Raw genomic sequence first — 20,637 nt, 5'->3', positions numbered from 1 at the left:
ACAAACAGACCCGACTAACTGCTATTTCACTTCTCAATGATCACACACACACACACACGACTACAAACAGACCAGACTAACTGCTATTTCACTTCTCAATGATCACTCACACACACACACACTACAAACAGACCCTACCAACTGCTATTTCACTTCTCAATGATCACTCACACACACACACACACACACACACACACACACACGACTACAAACAGACCCGACCAACTGCTATTTCACTTCTCAATGATCACACACACACGACTACAAACAGACCCTACTAACTGCTATTTCACTTCTCAATGATCACACACACACGACTACAAACAGACCCGACTAACTGCTATTTCACTTCTCAATGATCACACACGTAGGCAGACTACCTGTTCCACCTCTGGGAAGCAGAACGTTCTAGGCAGACTAGCATGTATATCAGGACCGGTAGAGTCTGACAACGGACGAGTGAGTTTTACGTCGCCCGGCACACTATCATTCAACTACTGCTTTAGACTGTCTCCTATTGGTGATGATAATCTACATAGTTATTCTGCTTTAGACTGTCTCCTATTGGTGATGATAATCTACATAGTTATTCTGCTTTAGACTGTCTCCTATTGGTGATGATAATCTACATAGTTTTTAGACTGTCTCCTATTGGTGATGATAATCTACATAGTTATTCTGCTTTAGACTGTCTCCTATTGGTGATGATAATCTACATAGTTATTCTGCTTTAGACTTTCTCCTATTGGTGATGATAATCTACATAGTTATTCTGCTTTAGACTGTCTCCTATTGGTGATGATAATCTACATAGTTATTCTGCTTTAGACTTTCTCCTATTGTTGATGATAATCTACATAGTTATTCTGCTTTAGACTTTCTCCTATTGGTGATGATAATCTACATAGTTATTCTGCTTTAGACTGTCTCCTATTGGTGATGATAATCTACAGTTATTCTGCTGCTTTAGTCTGTCTCCTATTGGTGATGATAATCTACATAGTTATTCTGCTTTAGACTGTCTTCTATTGGTGATGATAATCTACATAGTTATTCTGCTTTAGACTGTCTTCTATTGGTGATGATAATCTACAGTTATTCTGCTTTAGACTGTCTCCTATTGGTGGTGATAATCTACATAGTTATTCTGCATCAATAGCCAAGGCACGTCGGGTTCCAGAAAATCCAGAACCGCAGCCACTCATCCTCAGCCCCTCATCCTCAGCCCCTCATCCTCGGCCCCTCATCCTCAGCCACTAAGCCACTCATCCACTCTGAATTCAATATGACCTCATCCTGTAACAGAGAAACCAGACTTTCTGCCAAGCCACAATTTATCTAAAACTTTAGATAAAACGTGAGGCTTTGCATACTTACAATTTAAATATCCCATCATGCCCTGATCCCAAACACAACCCTCGCTGTGTTCATGGCACTCTTCCTTCCCCCTGAGTTTTCCTCTCAATCCCTTCTCCTTTACTCTCTACCTCCCTCTTCATACAGACTTCCCCCTCCCTCAACAAACTCAACCCCTCAAGACTCAACCCCTCTCTCTCCCTCAAGACTAAACCCCTCTAGCTCCCTCAACAGACTCAACCCCTCAACAGACTCAACCCCTCAACAGACTCAACAGACTCAACCCCTCTAGCTCCCTCAACAGACTCAACCCCTCTAGCTCCCTCAACAGACTCAACCCCTCTAGCTCCCTCAACAGACTCAACCCCTTAACAGACTCAACCCCTCTCTCTCCCTCAGACTCAACCCCTCTCTCCCTCAGACTCAACCCCTCTCTCCCTCAGACTCAACCCCTCTCTCTCCCTCAACAGACTCAACCCCTCTAGCTCCCTCAACAGACTCAACCCCTCTCTCTCCCGCAACAGACTTAACACCTTAACAGACTCAACCCCTCGCTCTCCCTCAGACTCAACCCCTCTCTCTCCCGCAACACACTCAACCCCTCTCTCCCCCGCAACAGACTTAACCCCTTAACAGACTCAACCCCTCTCTCTCCCTCAACAGACTGAACCCCTCTCTCTCCCTTAACAGACTCAACCCCTCTCTCTCCCCTCAACAGACTCAACCCCTCTCTCTCCCTCAACAGACTCAACCCCTCTCTCTCCCGCAACAGACTCAACCCCTCAGACTCAACCCCTCTCTCTCCCTTAACAGACTCAACCCCTCTCTCCCTCAGACTCAACCCCTCTCTCCCTCAGACTCAACCCCTCTCTCTCCCCCTCAGACTCAACCCCTCTCTCTCCCTCAGACTCAACCCCTCTCTCTCCCTCAGACTCAACCCCTCTCTCTCCCTCAGACTCAACCCCTCTCTCCCAGACTCAACCCCTCTCTCCCCTCAGACTCAACCCCTCTCTCTCCCTCAGACTCAACCCCTCTCTCTCCCTCAACAGACTCAACCCCTCTCTCTCCCTCAACAGACTCAACCCCTCTCTCTCCCTCAACAGACTCAACCCCTCTCTCCCTCAACAGACTCAACCCCTCTCTCTCCCGCAACAGACTCAACCCCTCTCTCTCCCTCAGACTCAACCCCTCTCTCTCCCGCAAGACTCAACCCCTCTCTCTCCCGCAAGACTCAACCCCTCTCTCTCTCAACAGACTCAACCCCTCTCTCTCCCGCAACAGACTTAACCCCTCAACAGACTCAACCCCTCTCTCTCCCTCAGACTCAACCCCTCTCTCCCTCAACAGACTCAAGCCTTCTTCAGATTTCTCCACTCCCTCAAGACTTACATCCCCCATTACACAATTAATGATGTTATTTCATTGATCCTCTCCTCTCTGTTCTCGTCAAGGTCACGACCCGGCATATCTTCCTTAAAGAAGAGAAGAAGAGCGGGAAGAAAACGTTCTTCCTCTTTCTTCAGTCTTCAAAAAGAAGCTGCGTCCAATCAGATCCTTTCAACCCCTAATTAACCCTCTCTTTGTTCACCGAGCTCCCAGCTAATGAAATTAGACCAGAAGAAGAACGGTCCGGAACATTCTCAGCACACAGGCAGGCACACCATGAGGGACAGGTGGAGCGCCCTAAACTGTTCACATGAATAGACTGAGCTGATTATATAGTGGAGATAACATGATAAAGGACACACAGGCCCTAAAGCGGTTTGTCCTTTAATATTGTATTACAGTTACCCTGTTAATCAGAGCTGTTAATCAGAGATGTTAGTCAGAGCTGTTAATCAGAGCTGTAGGTCAGAGCTGTTAATCAGAGCGGTTGGTCAGAGCTGTTAATCAGAGCTGTAGGTCAGAGCTGTAGGTCAGAGCTGTTAATCAGAGCGGTTGGTCAGAGCTGTTGGTCAGAGCTGTTGGTCAGAGCTGTAGGTCAGAGCTGTTAATCAGAGCTGTAGGTCAGAGCTGTTGGTCAGAGCTGTTGGTCAGAGCTGTAGGTCAGAGCTGTAGGTCAGAGCTGTTGGTCAGAGCTGTTGGTCAGAGCTGTTGGTCAGAGCTGTAGGTCAGAGCTGTAGGTCAGAGCGGTTGGTCAGAGCTGTAAGTCAGAGCTGTTGGTCAGAGCTGTTGGTCAGAGCTGTAGGTCAGAGCTGTAGGTCAGAGCGGTTGGTCAGAGCGGTTGGTCAGAGCTGTTGGTCAGAGCTGTAGGTCAGAGCGGTTGGTCAGAGCTGTTAATCAGAGCTGTTAGTCAGAGCTGTAGGTCAGAGCTGTAGGTCAGAGCTGTTGGTCAGAGCTGTAGGTCAGAGCTGTAGGTCAGAGCTGTAGGTCAGAGCTGTAGGTCAGAGCTGTAGGTCAGAGCTGTAGGTCAGAGCTGTAGGTCAGAGCTGTTGGTCAGAGCTGTTGGTCAGAGCTGTTGGTCAGAGCTGTAGGTCAGAGCGGTTGGTCAGAGCTGTTAATCAGAGCTGTAGGTCAGAGCTGTTGGTCAGAGCTGTTGGTCAGAGCGGTTGGTCAGAGCGGTTGGTCAGAGCTGTTGGTCAGAGCTGTTGGTCAGAGCTGTAGGTCAGAGCTGTTGGTCAGAGCTGTTGGTCAGAGCTGTAGGTCAGAGCTGTAGGTCAGAGCTGTAGGTCAGAGCTGTTGGTCAGAGCTGTAGGTCAGAGCTGTAGGTCAGAGCTGTAGGTCAGAGCTGTAGGTCAGAGCTGTTGGTCAGAGCTGTAGGTCAGAGCTGTAGGTCAGAGCTGTTGGTCAGAGCTGTAGGTCAGAGCTGTAGGTCAGAGCTGTTGGTCAGAGCTGTTGGTCAGAGCTGTTGGTCAGAGCTGTAGGTCAGAGCTGTAGGTCAGAGCTGTAGGTCAGAGCTGTAGGTCAGAGCTGTAGGTCAGAGCTGTTGGTCAGAGCTCCAAAGACCAATCTCCATTTTGTCAGAACCGAATGCACAATACGGTTTGATGGTCTTTAATCACACTTCCAACAAAATGTCCAGACAGTCATGATTAGAATGGGTGGCAATCTTTCATTTACAACGACAATAGAAATACTGAATTAACAGTTTTATATTGTCTATAATATAATACTCTCAAAACAACTACAATTTAAAAAATGGTTCATTAAGACGGACTCATCAACACTCAATTCATTCAGCGTCATAGTTTCACATTGTTTGGATGGGGACGAGATGAAACCATACTGGCTAGCTTTCTCAAGGCACAAAGAGGCAGATATACCAGTAGTACTGTATGTCTGGCACACAGTAAAATGTCAGATATACTAGTAGTACTGCACACAGTAAAATGTCAGATATACTAGTAGTATACTGTATGTCTGGCTAAAATGTCAGTATACTAGTAGTACTGTCAGATAAACCAGATACTAGTAGTACTGTACACAGTAAAATGTCAGATATACTAGTAGTACTGTACACAGTAAAATGTCAGATATATACTAGTAGTACTGTACACAGTAAAATGTCAGATATACTAGTAGTACTGTACACAGTAAAATGTCAGATATACTAGTAGTACTGTACACAAAATGTCAAACTAGTAGTACTGTCAGTAAAATAGATATACTAGTAGTACTGTACACAGTAAAATGTCAGATATACTAGTAGTACTGTACACAGTAAAATGTCAGATATACTAGTAGTACTGTACACAGTAAAATGTCAGATATACTAGTAGTACTGTACACAGTAAAATGTCAGATATACTAGTAGTACTGTACACAGTAAAATGTCAGATATACTAGTAGTACTGTACACAGTAAAATGTCAGATATACTAGTAGTACTGTACACAGTAAAATGTCAGATATACTAGTAGTACTGTACACAGTAAAATGTCAGATATACTAGTAGTACTGTACACAGTAAAATGACAGATATACTAGTAGTACTGTACACAGTAAAATGTCAGATATACTAGTAGTACTGTACACAGTAAAATGTCAGATATACTAGTAGTACTGTACACAGTAAAATGTCAGATATACTAGTAGTACTGTACACAGTAAAATGTCAGATATACCAGTAGTACTAGTAGTATACTAGTAGTACTGTACACAGTAAAATGTCAGATATACTAGTAGTACTGTACACAGTAAAATGTCAGATATACTAGTAGTACTGCACACAGTAAAATGTCAGATATACTAGTAGTACTGTACACAGTAAAATGTCAGATATACTAGTAGTACTGTACACAGTAAAATGTCAGATATACTAGTAGTACTGTATGTCTGGTACACAGTAAAACGTCAGATATACTAGTAGTACTGTATGTCTGGTACACAGTAAAACGTCAGATATACTAGTAGTACTGTATGTCTGGTACACAGTAAAATGTCAGATATACTAGTAGTACTGTATGTCTTGTACACAGTAAAACGTCAGATATACTAGTAGTACTGTATGTCTGGTACACAGTAAAATGTCAGGCTCTCTCTTTCCTTCACTTGATCTGGTCATCATCTCAAATTAACACATTCCTGACAAGTTCAACAACAGAGATATCTTGCACAGCGATAGGCTAGTTCGGGTGAGGTTTCGGATTGGTCACTTTGGAAATGGTAACCGTGGTTTCAGGCCATGGGCATCTGGTGATAGGCTGCGTAGCGACCAGTCACGTGATGGTAGATCTGGAGGAGAAAAAGAGAAGAAGAAGGAGAGAAACAGGAAGTAAAAACGGAAGATGAAAGAGGATGACAGGTAAATCATTTAAATATGACCCCGCTGTGACCCCGTTGTGATGAGGAGAACACTGACATGTATAAGGTTAAAAGGTCATGACTAATGGACAAACTAAACCATTATGGTGTCCTACAGTACCGAGCCTTTCCACTCTCAGCACTAAATCGGTCACATTATGGGACGTGTGTTGGAAGGAGCGTGTGTGTGTGTGTGTGTGTGTGTGTGTGTGTGTACCTGTCTCTCTATGTCAGCCAGCAGGCTACTAGCCCCCAGTCTAAAGACGCGAGGGCTCAGCACTAATCGGTCACGTTATAGGTGTGTGTGTGTGTGTGTGTGTGTGTGTGTGTGTGTGTGTGTGTGTGTGTGTGTGTGTGTGTGTGTGTGTGTGTGTGTGTGTGTACCTGTCTCTCTATGTCAGCCAGCAGGCTACTAGCCCCCAGTCTAAAGAGGCGAGGGCTCAGCCACTCGTCTCCCAGCTCTTCCTTCATCAGAGTCAGCCACACCAACGACTCCTTGGCTGTACGGATCCCACCAGCAGGCTTAAAACCAACCTAGTGGGGTGTACGAGTCACAGGACACAGGAACGACGGCTGTAGAGGTCAGAGAGGCGACCATACAACTTCACGAGGGACGGAGGAGGGTCATTCATCAGGGAACATTGTTCATTTCAAATCGGGTTTTAGGTAACAACATACATCTGATGTTGAACGGCATTGAGTTAATTCAGCTAACTTGACTGAATGGAATCTGTAAAGAAAAGCACACACACACACACACTAAGAGCCATACCTTATGTCCAGTCTTCAGGAAGTAGTCCCGGATGGCTCTGACCATCACTATGGCGACAGGGTAGGTGGCGTTGACAGACTCCTTCCCTGTTGACGTCTTGATGAAGTCCGACCCTGTTGTAACACACACACACACACACACACACACACACACACGCACACGTTGTTCAAAAGACGACCTCATTCCACCAACGGACCTACAGAGCATTTGGGGAGGTATTCAAAACCCTGGACTTTTTTTTTACACATTTCGTTATGTTAAATGTAAAAAAAAAAAATCAACCTTCACACAGTAACCCCGTAATGACAAAGCGAAACAGGTTTTTTAGAAATGTTTGCTGGCCCAGCCAGATCCCAGACTAGATACCTGATCAAATATCTCTGGAGGGACATGAAAATATCTGTGCAGCAACGTTCCCCATCCAACCTGACAGAACTTGAGAGGATCTGCAGAGAAGAATGGGAGGAACTCCCCAAATACAGGTGCACCAAGCTGGTAGCGTCAAACCCAAGAGGTCTCGATGCTGTAATCACTGGCAAAGATGTTTCAACAAAAGTACTGAGTAAAAGGCCTGAATACTTATCTAAATGTCATATTTCATTTTGTTTTCCTGCAAAGAATTCTACAAACCTGTTTTTGCTTTGTCACTACGGGGTCTCGTGACGTCACTACGGGGTCTCGTGACGTCACTACGGGGTCTCGTGACGTCACTACGGGGTCTCGTGACGTCACTACGGGGTCTCGTGACGTCACTACGGGGTCTCGTGACGTCACTACGGGGTCTCGTGACGTCACTACGGGGTCTCGTGACGTCACTACGGGGTCTCGTGACGTCACTACGGGGTCTCGTGACGTCACTACGGGGTCTCGTGACGTCACTACGGGGTCTCGTGACGTCACTACGGGGTCTGTGATGTGAAATCACTACGGGGTCTCGTGATGTCACTTCACTAACATGATGTCACTACGGGGTCTCGTGATGTCACTACGTCTCGTGATGTCACTACGATGTCACTACGGGGTCTCGTGATCACTCACTGGGGTCTTCGATGTCACTACGGGGTCTTGATGTCACTGGGGTCACGTCACTACGGGGTCTTGTGATGTCACGGGGTCTATGTCACTATAGACTACGGGGTCTCGACGTCACTACGGGGTATTGTGATGTCACTACGGGGTAGTGTGTGTAGATTGATGAGCGGGGGGGGAAATGTGTAACGGCTGTAACGTAACAAAATGTGAGGGGAAAATCAGGGGGTCTGAATACATTCCGAATGCAGTGAATTAACATGCGAGATAACGCTCTGTTAGAAATGTTGTGTTATTGTCACCATCACAATTCCTTCTTGACATCAATATGGAATCTACTCAGCTTTTCAACTTTCTACAATTCCAAAAAAGATCCCATCCAAGCAGAATGAGCTATAGAAATAGGAAACTAGACATACAGATGACCTACAATACAGTACACACATTTAAACATTATATAAATTCTAGAAATACATTTTGTATTTTTTAATACATAAATATAGGAAATGTAGAGATGTCATCAGATTGGACAAAAAAACTATATGATCCTACTTCAGTATAAGAGGCACAGCTAGTTCTAAAGTATCTCTGACTGAAACAGGATATTATACTGAGGGCCGCTCTGCTCCCAGGGTCTCCAGTGAGGGCCGCTCTGCTCCCAGGGTCTCCAGTGAGGGCCGCTCTGCTCCCAGTGTCTCCAGTGAGGGCCGCTCTGCTCCCAGGGTCTCCAGTGAGGGCCGCTCTGCTCCCAGGGTCTCCAGTGAGGGCCGCTCTGCTCCCAGGGTCTCCAGTGAGGGCCGCTCTGCTCCCAGGGTCTCCAGTGAGGGCCGCTCTGCTCCCAGGGTCTCCAGTGAGGGCCGCTCTGCTCCCAGGGTCTCCAGTGAGGGCCGCTCTGCTCCCAGGGTCTCCAGTGAGGGCCGCTCTGCTCCCAGGGTCTCCAGTGAGGGCCGCTCTGCTCCCAGGGTCTCCAGTGAGGGCCGCTCTGCTCCCAGGGTCTCCAGTGAGGGCCGCTCTGCTCCCAGGGTCTCCAGTGAGGGCCGCTCTGCTCCCAGGGTCTCCAGTGAGGGCCGCTCTGCTCCCAGGGTCTCCAGTGAGGGCCGCTCTGCTCCCAGGGTCTCCAGTGAGGGCCGCTCTGCTCCCAGGGTCTCCAGTGAGGGCCGCTCTGCTCCCAGGGTCTCCAGTGAGGGCCGCTCTGCTCCCAGGGTCTCCAGTGAGGGCCGCTCTGCTCCCAGGGTCTCCAGTGAGGGCCGCTCTGCTCCCAGGGTCTCCAGTGAGGGCCGCTCTGCTCCCAGGGTCTCCAGTGAGGGCCGCTCTGCTCCCAGGGTCTCCAGTGAGGGCCGCTCTGCTCCCAGGGTCTCCAGTGAGGGCCGCTCTGCTCCCAGGGTCTCCAGTGAGGGCCGCTCTGCTCTCAGGGTCTCCAGAGAGGGCCGCTCTGCTCCCAGGGTCTCCAGAGAGGGCCGCTCTGCTCCCAGGGTCTCCAGTGAGGGCCGCTCTGCTCTCAGGGTCTCCAGTGAGGGCCGCTCTGCTCTCAGGGTCTCCAGTGAGGGCCGCTCTGCTCCCAGGGTCTCCAGTGAGGGCCGCTCTGCTCTCAGGGTCTCCAGTGAGGGCCGCTCTGCTCCCAGGGTCTCCAGTGAGGGCCGCTCTGCTCCCAGGGTCTCCAGTGAGGGCCGCTCTGCTCCCAGGGTCTCCAGTGAGGGCCGCTCTGCTCTCAGGGTCTCCAGTGAGGGCCGCTCTGCTCTCAGGGTCTCCAGTGAGGGCCGCTCTGATCTCAGGGTCTCCAGTGAGGGCCGCTCTGCTCCCAGGGTCTCCAGAGAGGGCCGCTCTGATCTCAGGGTCTCCAGTGAGGGCCGCTCTGCTCTCAGGGTCTCCAGTGAGGGCCGCTCTGCTCCCAGGGTCTCCAGAGAGGGCCGCTCTGATCTCAGGGTCTCCAGTGAGGGCCGCTCTGATCTCAGGGTCTCCAGTGAGGGCCGCTCTGCTCCCAGGGTCTCCAGTGAGGGCCGCTCTGCTCCCAGGGTCTCCAGAGGGCCGCTCTGCTCCCAGGGTCTCCAGAGCCAGAGGAGAACATATGGTGTCTGTGACACTGTGACAGAGCTAACAGAGGGTGTGTGCTGCCTGCCTCATCAATATAACCCTACATTCATCCCCTTCCCTCCCCTCCCCTCCATCCCTACATTCATCCCCTTCCTTTCCTTCTGAGACAATGTCTTATCAGCTTTCTGGATAAAAATAGAAGATGAAATGACAGGCTTTTAATAGATGAACCACAAACCCTGGTAAAAAACATAATCCCTCTATTCTGCCCCCCCTTCCCTTCTTCCTCCTCCCCCTAGTCTCTAACGACAGCTCATTACTACACTGATGAACCCTATACAGATATGTACTATGTACTGTTACATTACTAGACTATGTATTGTTACATTACCAGACTACGTACTGTTACATTACCAGACTACGTACTGTTACATTACCAGACTACGTACTGTTACATTACCAGACTACGTACTGTTACATTACTAGACTACGTACTGTTACATTACTAGACTACGTATTGTTACATTACTAGACTATGTATTGTTACATTACCAGACTATGTATTGTTACATTACTAGACTACGTACTGTTACATTACCAGACTACGTACTGTTACATTACCAGACTACGTACTGTTACATTACCAGACTACGTACTGTTACATTACCAGACTACGTACTGTTACATTACCAGACTACGTACTGTTACATTACCAGACTACGTACTGTTACATTACCAGACTACGTACTGTTACATTACCAGACTACGTACTGTTACATTACCAGACTACGTACTGTTACATTACCAGACTACGTACTGTTACATTACTAGACTATGTATTGTTACATTACCAGACTATGTATTGTTACATTACCAGACTACGTACTGTTACATTACCAGACTACGTACTGTTACATTACCAGACTACGTACTGTTACATTACCAGACTACGTACTGTTACATTACTACACTACGTACTGTTACATTACTACACTACGTACTGTTACATTACTAGACTATGTATTGTTACATTACTAGACTATGTATTGTTACATTACTAGACTATGTATTGTTACATTACTAGACTATGTATTGTTACATTACTAGACTATGTATTGTTACATTACTAGACTATGTATTGTTACATTACTAGACTATGTATTGTTACATTACTAGACTATGTATTGTTACATTACTAGACTATGTATTGTTACATTACTAGACTATGTATTGTTACATTACTAGACTATGTATTGTTACATTACTAGACTATGTATTGTTACATTACCAGACTATGTATTGTTACATTACCAGACTATGTATTGTTACATTACCAGACTATGTATTGTTACATTACCAGACTATGTATTGTTACATTACCAGACTATGTATTGTTACATTACTAGACTATGTATTGTTACATTACTAGACTATGTATTGTTACATTACCAGACTATGTATTGTTACATTACCAGACTATGTATTGTTACATTACTAGACTATGTATTGTTACATTACTAGACTGATGAACCCTATACAGATATGTACTATGTATTGTTACAGTCAGTTTCTCTTTATTTCTTCCCTTTCTCTCTCTCCCTCATAACCCCCCCTCTCTTTCTCCCTCCCTCATAACCCCCTCTCTCTCTCCCTCATAAACCCCTCTTTCTCCCTCATAACCCCCTCTTTCTCCCTCATAAACCCCTCTTTCTCCCTCCCTCATAACCCCCTCTCTCCCTCCCTCATAACCCCCTCTCTTTCCCTCTCCCCCTCCTTTCTCTCCCTCCCTCCCCCCTCTCTCTCTCCCTCATAACGCCCTCTTTCTCCCACGTAAACCCCTCTTTCTCCCTCCCTCATAACCCCCTCTCTTTCTCCCTCCCTCATAACCCCCTCTCCCTCCCTCATAACCCCTCTTTCTCTCCCTCCCTCCCTCATAACCCCCTCTCTTTCTCCCTCTTCCTCCCTCATAAGCCCCTCCCTTTCTCCCTCTTCCTCATAACCCCCTCTCTCATCCTCATAACCCCCTCTCTCTTCCTCATAACCCTCCCTCTTCCTCATCCTCATACCCTCCTCTTCCTCATAACCCCCCTCTTCCTCATAACCCCCTCCCTCATAACCCCCTCTACCTCATAACCCCCTCTACCTCATAACCCCCTCTACCTCATAACCCCCTCTACCTCATAACCCCCTCTACCTCATAACCCCCTCTACCTCATAACCCCCTCTACCTCATAACCCCCCCCTCTACCTCATAACCCCCTCCCTTCCTCATAACCCCCTCCCTCTTCCTCATAACCCCCTCCCTCTTCCTCTTAACCCCCCCTCTTAACCCCTCCCTCTTCCTCATAACCCCTCCCTCTTCCTCATAACCCCCTCTCTCATCATCCCCCCCCCCCCTCAGACAGAGGAGTAATTCTGTACATTGGTTATGGGGGATGTTAATCGTTATTAAACGAGGATGGCGGTAATGACGCTCGTTTCATTTGGCTAGCGTGGGCAAGCAGGCAGAGCGTGTGTGTGTGTGTGTGTGTGTGTGTGTGTGTGTGTGTGGGAGTAAAATAGCCACCGTCATAGATTAATAGGCAAAATTATCATTCAATTTCTGGAATCTCATACGCAATTTATAGAACAAGGGGAGATTAAGGAGCAAGCACTGAGACAAGAGCAATGTATTTTAATAATGATCTCTATCGGACCGGCTGACAATTTGGTACAGTAATCAGGCTTATTATGTGACGGGTAGCTAAGTGTACAGTTCAGTGTGTGTGTGTGTGTGTGTGTGTGTGTGTGTGTGAGAGAGAAAAAGAGTGTTCATCAGGTTAGCTAAGTACAGAGACAGAGAGTACAGCCTGAACAACAGCGCCCCCCACAGGAGAACATGACAAACTGCACCATTTGTAAAAAAAAAAACAATATCACTGGGCCTGATTCACAGGAGAGATGAGCGCATTCAACTCGGATTTTCACAAATCATTCGTCAACGAGAGAGAAATGTGAGTTGGATCCCAAGTGTATATAACACCGGCCCTGTGTGTGTGTGTGTGTGTGTGTGTGTGTGTGTGTGTGTGTGTGTGTGTGTGTGTGTGTGTGTGTGTGTGTGTGTGTGTGTGTGTGTGTGTGTGTGTGTGTGTGTGAGAGAGGGAACACTCACCAGCCATCATAGCCACCAGACTAGCCTTGTAGACATTGGTGTAGGTCCCCAGCTCTCCTATAGCCAGGATGGACTTCATGTGAGCCTCCCCACAGGCCTCTCTGAACTGACACACCTCCTCATACATGGCTGAGGAGACAGAGGGGATTTAAAAATTGACACTTTATTGAGGAGAGACACTCCACCACACACCTTCACTGTCATAGTAATACCATAGCAACCCCATAGCTCATACTGCCATAGCAACATCATAGTTCATACTGCCATAGCAACATCATAGCTCATACTGCCATAGCAACATCATAGCTCATACTGCCATAGCAACATCATAGTTCATACTGCCATAGCAACATCATAGCTCATACTGCCATAGCAACATCATAGCTCATACTGTCATAGCAACATCATAGTTCATACTGCCATAGCAACATCATAGTTCATACTGCCATAGCAACATCATAGCTCATACTGCCATAGCAACATCATAGTTCATACTGCCATAGCAACATCATAGTTCATACTGCCATAGCAACATCATAGCTCATACTGCCATAGCAACACCATAGCTCATACTGCCATAGCAACATCATAGCTCATACTGCCATAGCAACACCATAGCTCATACTGCCATAGCAACATCATAGTTCAATCAGCCGTTTCCAACTACAATAGTCATTTACAACATTAACAATGTCTACAACATATTTCTGATCAATTTGATGTTATTATAATGGATTAAAAAAAGGACATTTCTAAGTGACCCCAAAATGTTGACTGACTGTATGTTTACATATTCATGTTGACTGACTGTATGTTTACATATTCATGTTGACTGACTGTATGTTTACATATTCATGTTGACTGACTGTATGTTTACATATTCATGTTGACTGACTGTATGTTTACATATTCATGTTGACTGACTGTATGTTTACATATTCATGTTGACTGACTGTATGTTTACATATTCATGTTGACCGACTGACTGTATGTTTACATATTCATGTTGACCGACTATGTTTACATATTCATGTTGACCGACTATGTTTACATATTCATGTTGACCGACTATGTTTACATATTCATGTTGACCGACTGTATGTTTACATATTCATGTTGACCGACTGTATGTTTACATATTCATGTTGACCGACTGTATGTTTACATATTCATGTTGACCGACTGTATGTTTACATATTCATGTTGACCGACTGTATGTTTACATATTCATGTTGACCGACTGTATGTTTACATATTCATGTTGACCGACTGTATGTTTACATATTCATGTTGACCGACTGTATGTTTACATATTCATGTTGACCGACTATGTTTACATATTCATGTTGACCGACTGTATGTTTACATATTCATGTTGACCGACTGTATGTTTACATATTCATGTTGACCGACTGTATGTATGTTTACATATTCATGTTGACTGACTGTATGTTTACATATTCATGTTGACTGACTGTATGTTTACATATTCATGTTGACTGACTGTATGTTTACATATTCATGTTGACTGACTGTATGTTTACATATTCATGTTGACTGACTGTATGTACATATTCATGTTGACTGACTGTATGTACATATTCACGTTGACTGACTGTATGTTTACATATTCACGTTGACTGACTGTATGTTTACATATTCACGTTGACTGACTGTATGTTTACATATTCACGTTGACTGACTGTATGTTTACATATTCACGTTGACTGACTGTATGTTTACATATTCACGTTGACTGACTGTATGTTTACATATTCATGTTGACTGTGTGTTTACATATTCATGTTGACTGACTGTATGTTTACATATTCATGTTGACCGACTGTATGTTTACATATTCATGTTGACTGACTATGTGTGTACATATTCATGTTGACTGACTATGTGTGTACATATTCATGTTGACCGACTATGTGTGTACATATTCATGTTGACCGACTGTATGTTTACATATTCATGTTGACCGACTATGTTTACATATTCATGTTGACTGACTGTATGTTTACATATTCAAGTTGACTGACTGTATGTTTACATATTCATGTTGACATATTCATGTTGACTGACTGTATGTTTACATATTCATGTTGACTGACTGTGTTGTTTACATATTCATGTTGACTGACTGACTGTTGATGTGTATGTACATATTCATGTTGACTGACTGTATGTTTACATATTCATGTTGACATGTTGACTGACTGTATGTTTACATATTCATGTTGACTGACTGTATGTTTACATATTCATGTTGACCGACTGACTGTATGTTTACATATTCATGTTGACTGACTGTATGTTTACATATTCATGTTGACTGACTGTATGTTTACATATTCATGTTGACTGACTGTATGTTTACATATTCATGTTGACCGACTGTATGTTTACATATTCATGTTGACTGACTGTATGTTTACATATTCATGTTGACTGACTGACTGTATGTTTACATATTCATGTTGACCGACTGACTGTATGTTTCATATTCATGTTGACCGACTGACTGTATGTTTACATATTCATGTTGACCGACTGACTGTATGTTTACATATTCATGTTGACTGACTGTATGTTTACATATTCATGTTGACCGACTGACTGTATGTTTACATATTCATGTTGACTGACTGTATGTTTACATATTCATGTTGACCGACTGACTGTATGTTTGTTTACATATTCATGTTGACCGACTGACTGTATGTTTACATATTCATGTTGACTGACTGACTGTTGACTGTGTTGTTTACATATTCATGTTGACTGACTGTATGTTTACATATTCATGTTGACTGACTATGTTTACATATTCATGTTGACTGACTATGTTTACATATTCATGTTGACTGACTGTATGTTTACATATTCATGTTGACTGACTGTATGTTTACATATTCATGTTGACTGACTGTATGTTTACATATTCATGTTGACTGACTGTATGTTTACATATTCATGTTGACTGACTGTATGTTTACATATTCATGTTGACTGACTGTATGTTTACATATTCATGTTGACTGACTGTATGTTTACATATTCATGTTGACTGACTGTATGTTTACATATTCATGTTGACTGACTGTATGTTTACATATTCATGTTGACTGACTGTATGTTTACATATTCATGTTGACTGACTGTATGTTTACATATTCATGTTGACTGACTGACTATTCATGTTGACTGTGTATGTTTACATATTCATGTTGACCGACTGTATGTTTTTACATATTCATGTTGACTGACTGACTGTTGACTGTGTATGTTTACATATTCATGTTGACTGACTGACTGTATGTTTACATATTCATGTTGACCGACTGTATGTTTACATATTCATGTTGACTGACTGTATGTTTACATATTCATGTTGACTGACTGTATGTTTACATATTCATGTTGACTGACTGTATGTTTACATATTCATGTTGACTGACTGTATGTTTACATATTCATGTTGACTGACTGTATGTTTACATATTCATGTTGACTGACTGTATGTTTACATATTCATGTTGACTGACTGTATGTTTACATATTCATGTTGACTGACTGTATGTACATATTCATGTTGACTGACTGTATGTACATATTCATGTTGACTGACTGTATGTACATATTCATGTTGACTGACTGTATGTACATATTCATGTTGACTGACTGTACATAACAGGCTGTTCTGGAACTAAAGGGTGGTCTGACACCGGTACTAGCCTGATGTACCTAATAAAGTGTCTGGTGAGTGTCTATAATAATATATATACCACATACTAGCCGGATGTATCTAATAAAGTGTCTGGTGAGTGTCTATAATAATATATATACCACATACTAGCCGGATGTACCTAATAAAGTGTCCGGTGAGTGTCTATAATAATATATATACCACATACTAGCCGGATGTATCTAATAAAGTGTCTGGTGAGTGTCTATAATAATATATATACCACACCTTCCCACTGGCCAGTGAGGGCCAGAGTCCTGTTAATGACTATATCGATCTCCATAGCTCCATCCTCTACAGCCATACGGACCTCCTGCAGCCTGGTCTTCAGAGAGGTCTGGCCTGCAGGGAAACCGGTCGCCACTGAGGAGAGGAGGAGCAGGATGAAGAGAGACGTCGCCGAGTCACCATCTATAGTTTTTCCATGTCACAATATTCTGTTATTTCATTCATTTTGCGGCTGTATGAGCCGTTTTTATTGTGTTATAATTAAGCAACATACACCTGGACTGACCAACTACAGAATGACCCGGAGGTAGACTTCCTCCTCTCTGTCTCTCTCTTACCTGAGGCGACAGGTAGGCTGGAGTTGGCTGCTTTCAGTGACTTCACAGCATCAGCCACACGAGATGGGTACACGCACACCGCTGCAGTAGTCACACCTAGATACACAGATACAGCCAGAACATATAGTTAGTCTTCACTCTTTGCCAACACCAAAGATAGGCCTACATTGTGAAACACAAGAGCACGTCGCCCCTCTAGTGGGTAAACAAGGAGCACGTCGCCCCTCTAGTGGGCAAACTAAGGAGCGCGTCGCCCTCTAGTGGGCAAACTAAGGAGCGCGTCGCCCTCTAGTGGCCAAACTAAGGAGCGCGTCGCCCCTCTAGTGGGTAAATAATCCATGAGTTGTGAATTGAAGAACAAGTATGAAGTATAGTCATGTTTACGAGGATGTGGAGTAGCACATTTAACACACAGGCTTTATGAAGAGCTATGTAAAGCTAGTCTGTCTCTAGAGCAGGGTGAGGAGGAGAGAGATATGGACAGACAGACAGACACCCCACTACCTTTGTCCTGCATGTCCATGCTCTTCAGCAGGTCGTAGCGTACCGGCTGGGTAGCCTTCATACACAGCCGGTGGACGTTGCCGGGCGTGTCGTCACCGGCCAGGGTCGTCAGGTCAATACAGGTCACCGCCCGCAGCAGCCACGCCGCCTGGAGATAGACAGAGAGCATTGTGGGTAATGTTGTAACACAGAGCCCGATGTCAACTCATACCGGGGTGTTTAACTGTTTGTTCTCAATACAAGGGGTTGGTGTGGACAACACTTCAACACTAGATAACACACAAAACCATACATACTGTATATACTTATTCTAATAGCAGGATACAAACTGAGAATACAAACTGAGAATACTGTATATCCTTATTCTAATAGTAGGATACAAACTGAGAATACTGCATATCCTTATTCTAATAGTAGGATACAAACTGAGAATACTGCATATCCTTATTCTAATAGTAGGATACAAACTGAGAATACTGCATATCCTTATTCTAATAGTAGGATACAAACTGAGAATATGTGTCTATATTGGAGATGAAGGTAAACCCCAAAAGCTAAACCCCAAAGCTTAAACCCCAAAGCTAAACCAAAAAAGCTAAACCCTTAAAGCTAAACCCCAAAAGGATAAACCCCAAAAGAAACTGTAAAAAGCCCATTCCAAAAGCTAAAGCTAAACCCCAAAAGCTAAACCCCAAAAGCTAAACCCCAAAAGCTAAACCCCAAAAGCTAAACCCCAAGCTCCTCCTACCTGCCACTGTTTCTTGTTCTTATTGCGTCCTTGGATCTGCTGAGCTCTCTTCAGCACTGCCTGGGTGTTCACCCGCACCTTGGACACCCATTCCAGGTCTGACACACACACACACACACACACACACACACACACACAATATCAACATGGAAGGAAACAAACTTCAGTTGGTATGTGGTCGCTCTCCACATAAGTGTATATATACACACGTAGGCCTTTTTCTCACCGAATCCACTATTCTGTTCAGATATCTACTGAATATAATGTAGGCTTACAGTAGTTAACAACCGATGGTTAGGCCTGCATCGAAATGTTTTCCGGGATCTCAGTAGTCAGCCAACAAGAGATAACTGATAGTCACGTGATTCACCCTGGCTGCACTGAGTGTCGTGTGAAACATATTATCCAGGACATCATGAGTCAAGACCACCAACATTCAGTAATTCAGCACGTAACGTTAACTAGCTACTATCTTTACGGTGTTCACTAGACATGATACAAAGTATCTCTGGTCTCTGCATGTTCCTTAACTCACGTTAGATATATATATATATATATTAACACGTTGACAGGATAAATGTGCAGTGATTGTAATAAATGAGAGCGGTAACGTTACTTCTTACATGCATTTGTTTGAAACCAAACTCTTCCTGTTAGGCTTAAGTGTCACAGTCAAAACATTAATTATCAAGAATATCCTAAACATAAAACACACCCTTTACGGTAGTAGCTAGAGTTGATACTAGCTAGCTGCACATGCTAACACAATCGATAGCTATTTCGCTGGATTTGACTAATGTTTCAGGATAAACATGTATTTCCCACAATAAAGAAGCGAGTCTTACCAAGGGGCATGCCCGGGTTTCTTGCAGACATGGTTAACGACGATTTAACGACCAAACGGAGTTATTTTTCAATCGGATTCACCTAGCAAGCCAGCAGAGTTTACAGTCCATGGACCTCTTCCTGAATGTATAGTTACCGCCCCCCTCAATCCACCAATCACGGTTCAGCTCGAAATGGCGTCATAAGATGTGCGTTTGGAGGAAGCTCATCAATTAACAAAAAAGATGAGTGACGTATTTTCAATTATAATATTCAATTATAATACATATATTTTTTCAGAAGAATGTTTTAACCAAAAGTTATACTCATACATTCTGTATTTATTGTGTCAATAATACATTTATTGTGTCTATATATTTATTGTGTCAATAATACATTTATTGTGTCTATATATTTATTGTGTCAATATAATTATTGTGTCAATAAATTTATTGTGTCAATATATTTATTGTGTCAATATATTTATTGTGTCAATATAATTATTGTGTCAATATATTTATTGTGTCAATATATTTATTGTGTCAATATAATTATTGTGTCAATATATTTATTGTGTCAATATAATTATTGTGTCAACGTATTTATTGTGTCAATATATTTATTGTGTAAATTTCATTTTATTGTGTCAATATATTTATTGTGTCAATATATTTATTGTGTCAATATATTTATTGTGTCAATATAATTATTGTGTCTATATAGTTATTGTGTCAATATATTTATTGTGTCTATATAGTTATTGTGTCAATATAATTATTGTGTCAATATAATTATTGTGTCTATATAGTTATTGTGTCAATATAACATTTATTGTGTCAATATATTTATTGTGTCAATATAATTATTGTGTCTATATAATTATTGTGTCAATATATTTATTGTGTCAATATATTTATTGTGTCAATATATTTATTGTGTCAATATAATTATTGTGTCAACGTATTTATTGTGTCAATATATTTATTGTGTCAATATATTTATTGTGTAAATATATTTATTGTGTCAATATATTTATTGTGTCAATATATTTATTGTGTCAATATATTTATTGTGTCAATATGTTTATTGTGTAAATATATTTATTGTGTCAATATAATTATTGTGTCAACGTATTTATTGTGTCAATATGTTTATTGTGTAA

At 43.3% G+C, this 20,637-nt stretch overlaps 1 protein-coding gene and 1 long non-coding RNA gene across 10 annotated transcripts; one reads left to right on the top strand and one right to left on the bottom strand.

Annotated features, from left to right (window-relative positions):
- Positions 1 to 2,632: 2,632 nt before the first annotated feature.
- On the top strand, positions 2,633 to 4,545 carry LOC127923739 (uncharacterized). 7 transcript variants are annotated; one of them, XR_008115194.1, is made up of 4 exons: positions 2,633 to 3,479; positions 3,753 to 3,817; positions 3,961 to 4,051; positions 4,091 to 4,545. It is a non-coding gene; the product is annotated as an uncharacterized LOC127923739 (long non-coding RNA). The 7 variants fall into 7 exon arrangements; XR_008115193.1 differs by having other exon boundaries at positions 2,633 to 3,414; positions 3,753 to 3,869; positions 4,013 to 4,545; XR_008115195.1 differs by having other exon boundaries at positions 3,779 to 3,817; positions 3,961 to 4,545.
- A 1,410-nt stretch (positions 4,546 to 5,955) lies between these two features.
- On the bottom strand, positions 5,956 to 19,665 carry dera (deoxyribose-phosphate aldolase (putative)). 3 transcript variants are annotated; one of them, XM_052507804.1, is made up of 9 exons: positions 19,496 to 19,664; positions 18,651 to 18,748; positions 17,903 to 18,050; positions 17,399 to 17,494; positions 17,061 to 17,195; positions 13,082 to 13,210; positions 6,871 to 6,983; positions 6,483 to 6,632; positions 5,956 to 6,029 (listed from the first exon to the last, which is right to left on the bottom strand). In XM_052507804.1, exons 1-9 carry the CDS (start codon positions 19,524 to 19,526, stop codon positions 5,973 to 5,975), a joined length of 957 nt encoding a protein of 318 aa, XP_052363764.1. In that variant the 5' UTR covers positions 19,527 to 19,664; the 3' UTR covers positions 5,956 to 5,972. The 3 variants fall into 3 exon arrangements, with proteins under 3 accessions (XP_052363764.1, XP_052363766.1, XP_052363765.1); XM_052507806.1 differs by lacking the exon at positions 5,956 to 6,029 and having other exon boundaries at positions 6,530 to 6,671; XM_052507805.1 differs by lacking the exon at positions 5,956 to 6,029 and having other exon boundaries at positions 6,560 to 6,700; positions 19,496 to 19,665.
- Between the last annotated feature and the right edge of the window lie 972 nt (positions 19,666 to 20,637).

This window comes from Oncorhynchus keta, unplaced genomic scaffold (assembly GCF_023373465.1).
Source record: "Oncorhynchus keta strain PuntledgeMale-10-30-2019 unplaced genomic scaffold, Oket_V2 Un_contig_3166_pilon_pilon, whole genome shotgun sequence".
NCBI classification, from domain to species: domain Eukaryota; kingdom Metazoa; phylum Chordata; class Actinopteri; order Salmoniformes; family Salmonidae; genus Oncorhynchus; species Oncorhynchus keta.
Note: the sequence above shows the minus strand (reverse complement) of the source record. Positions and strands in the feature narration are given on the sequence as shown.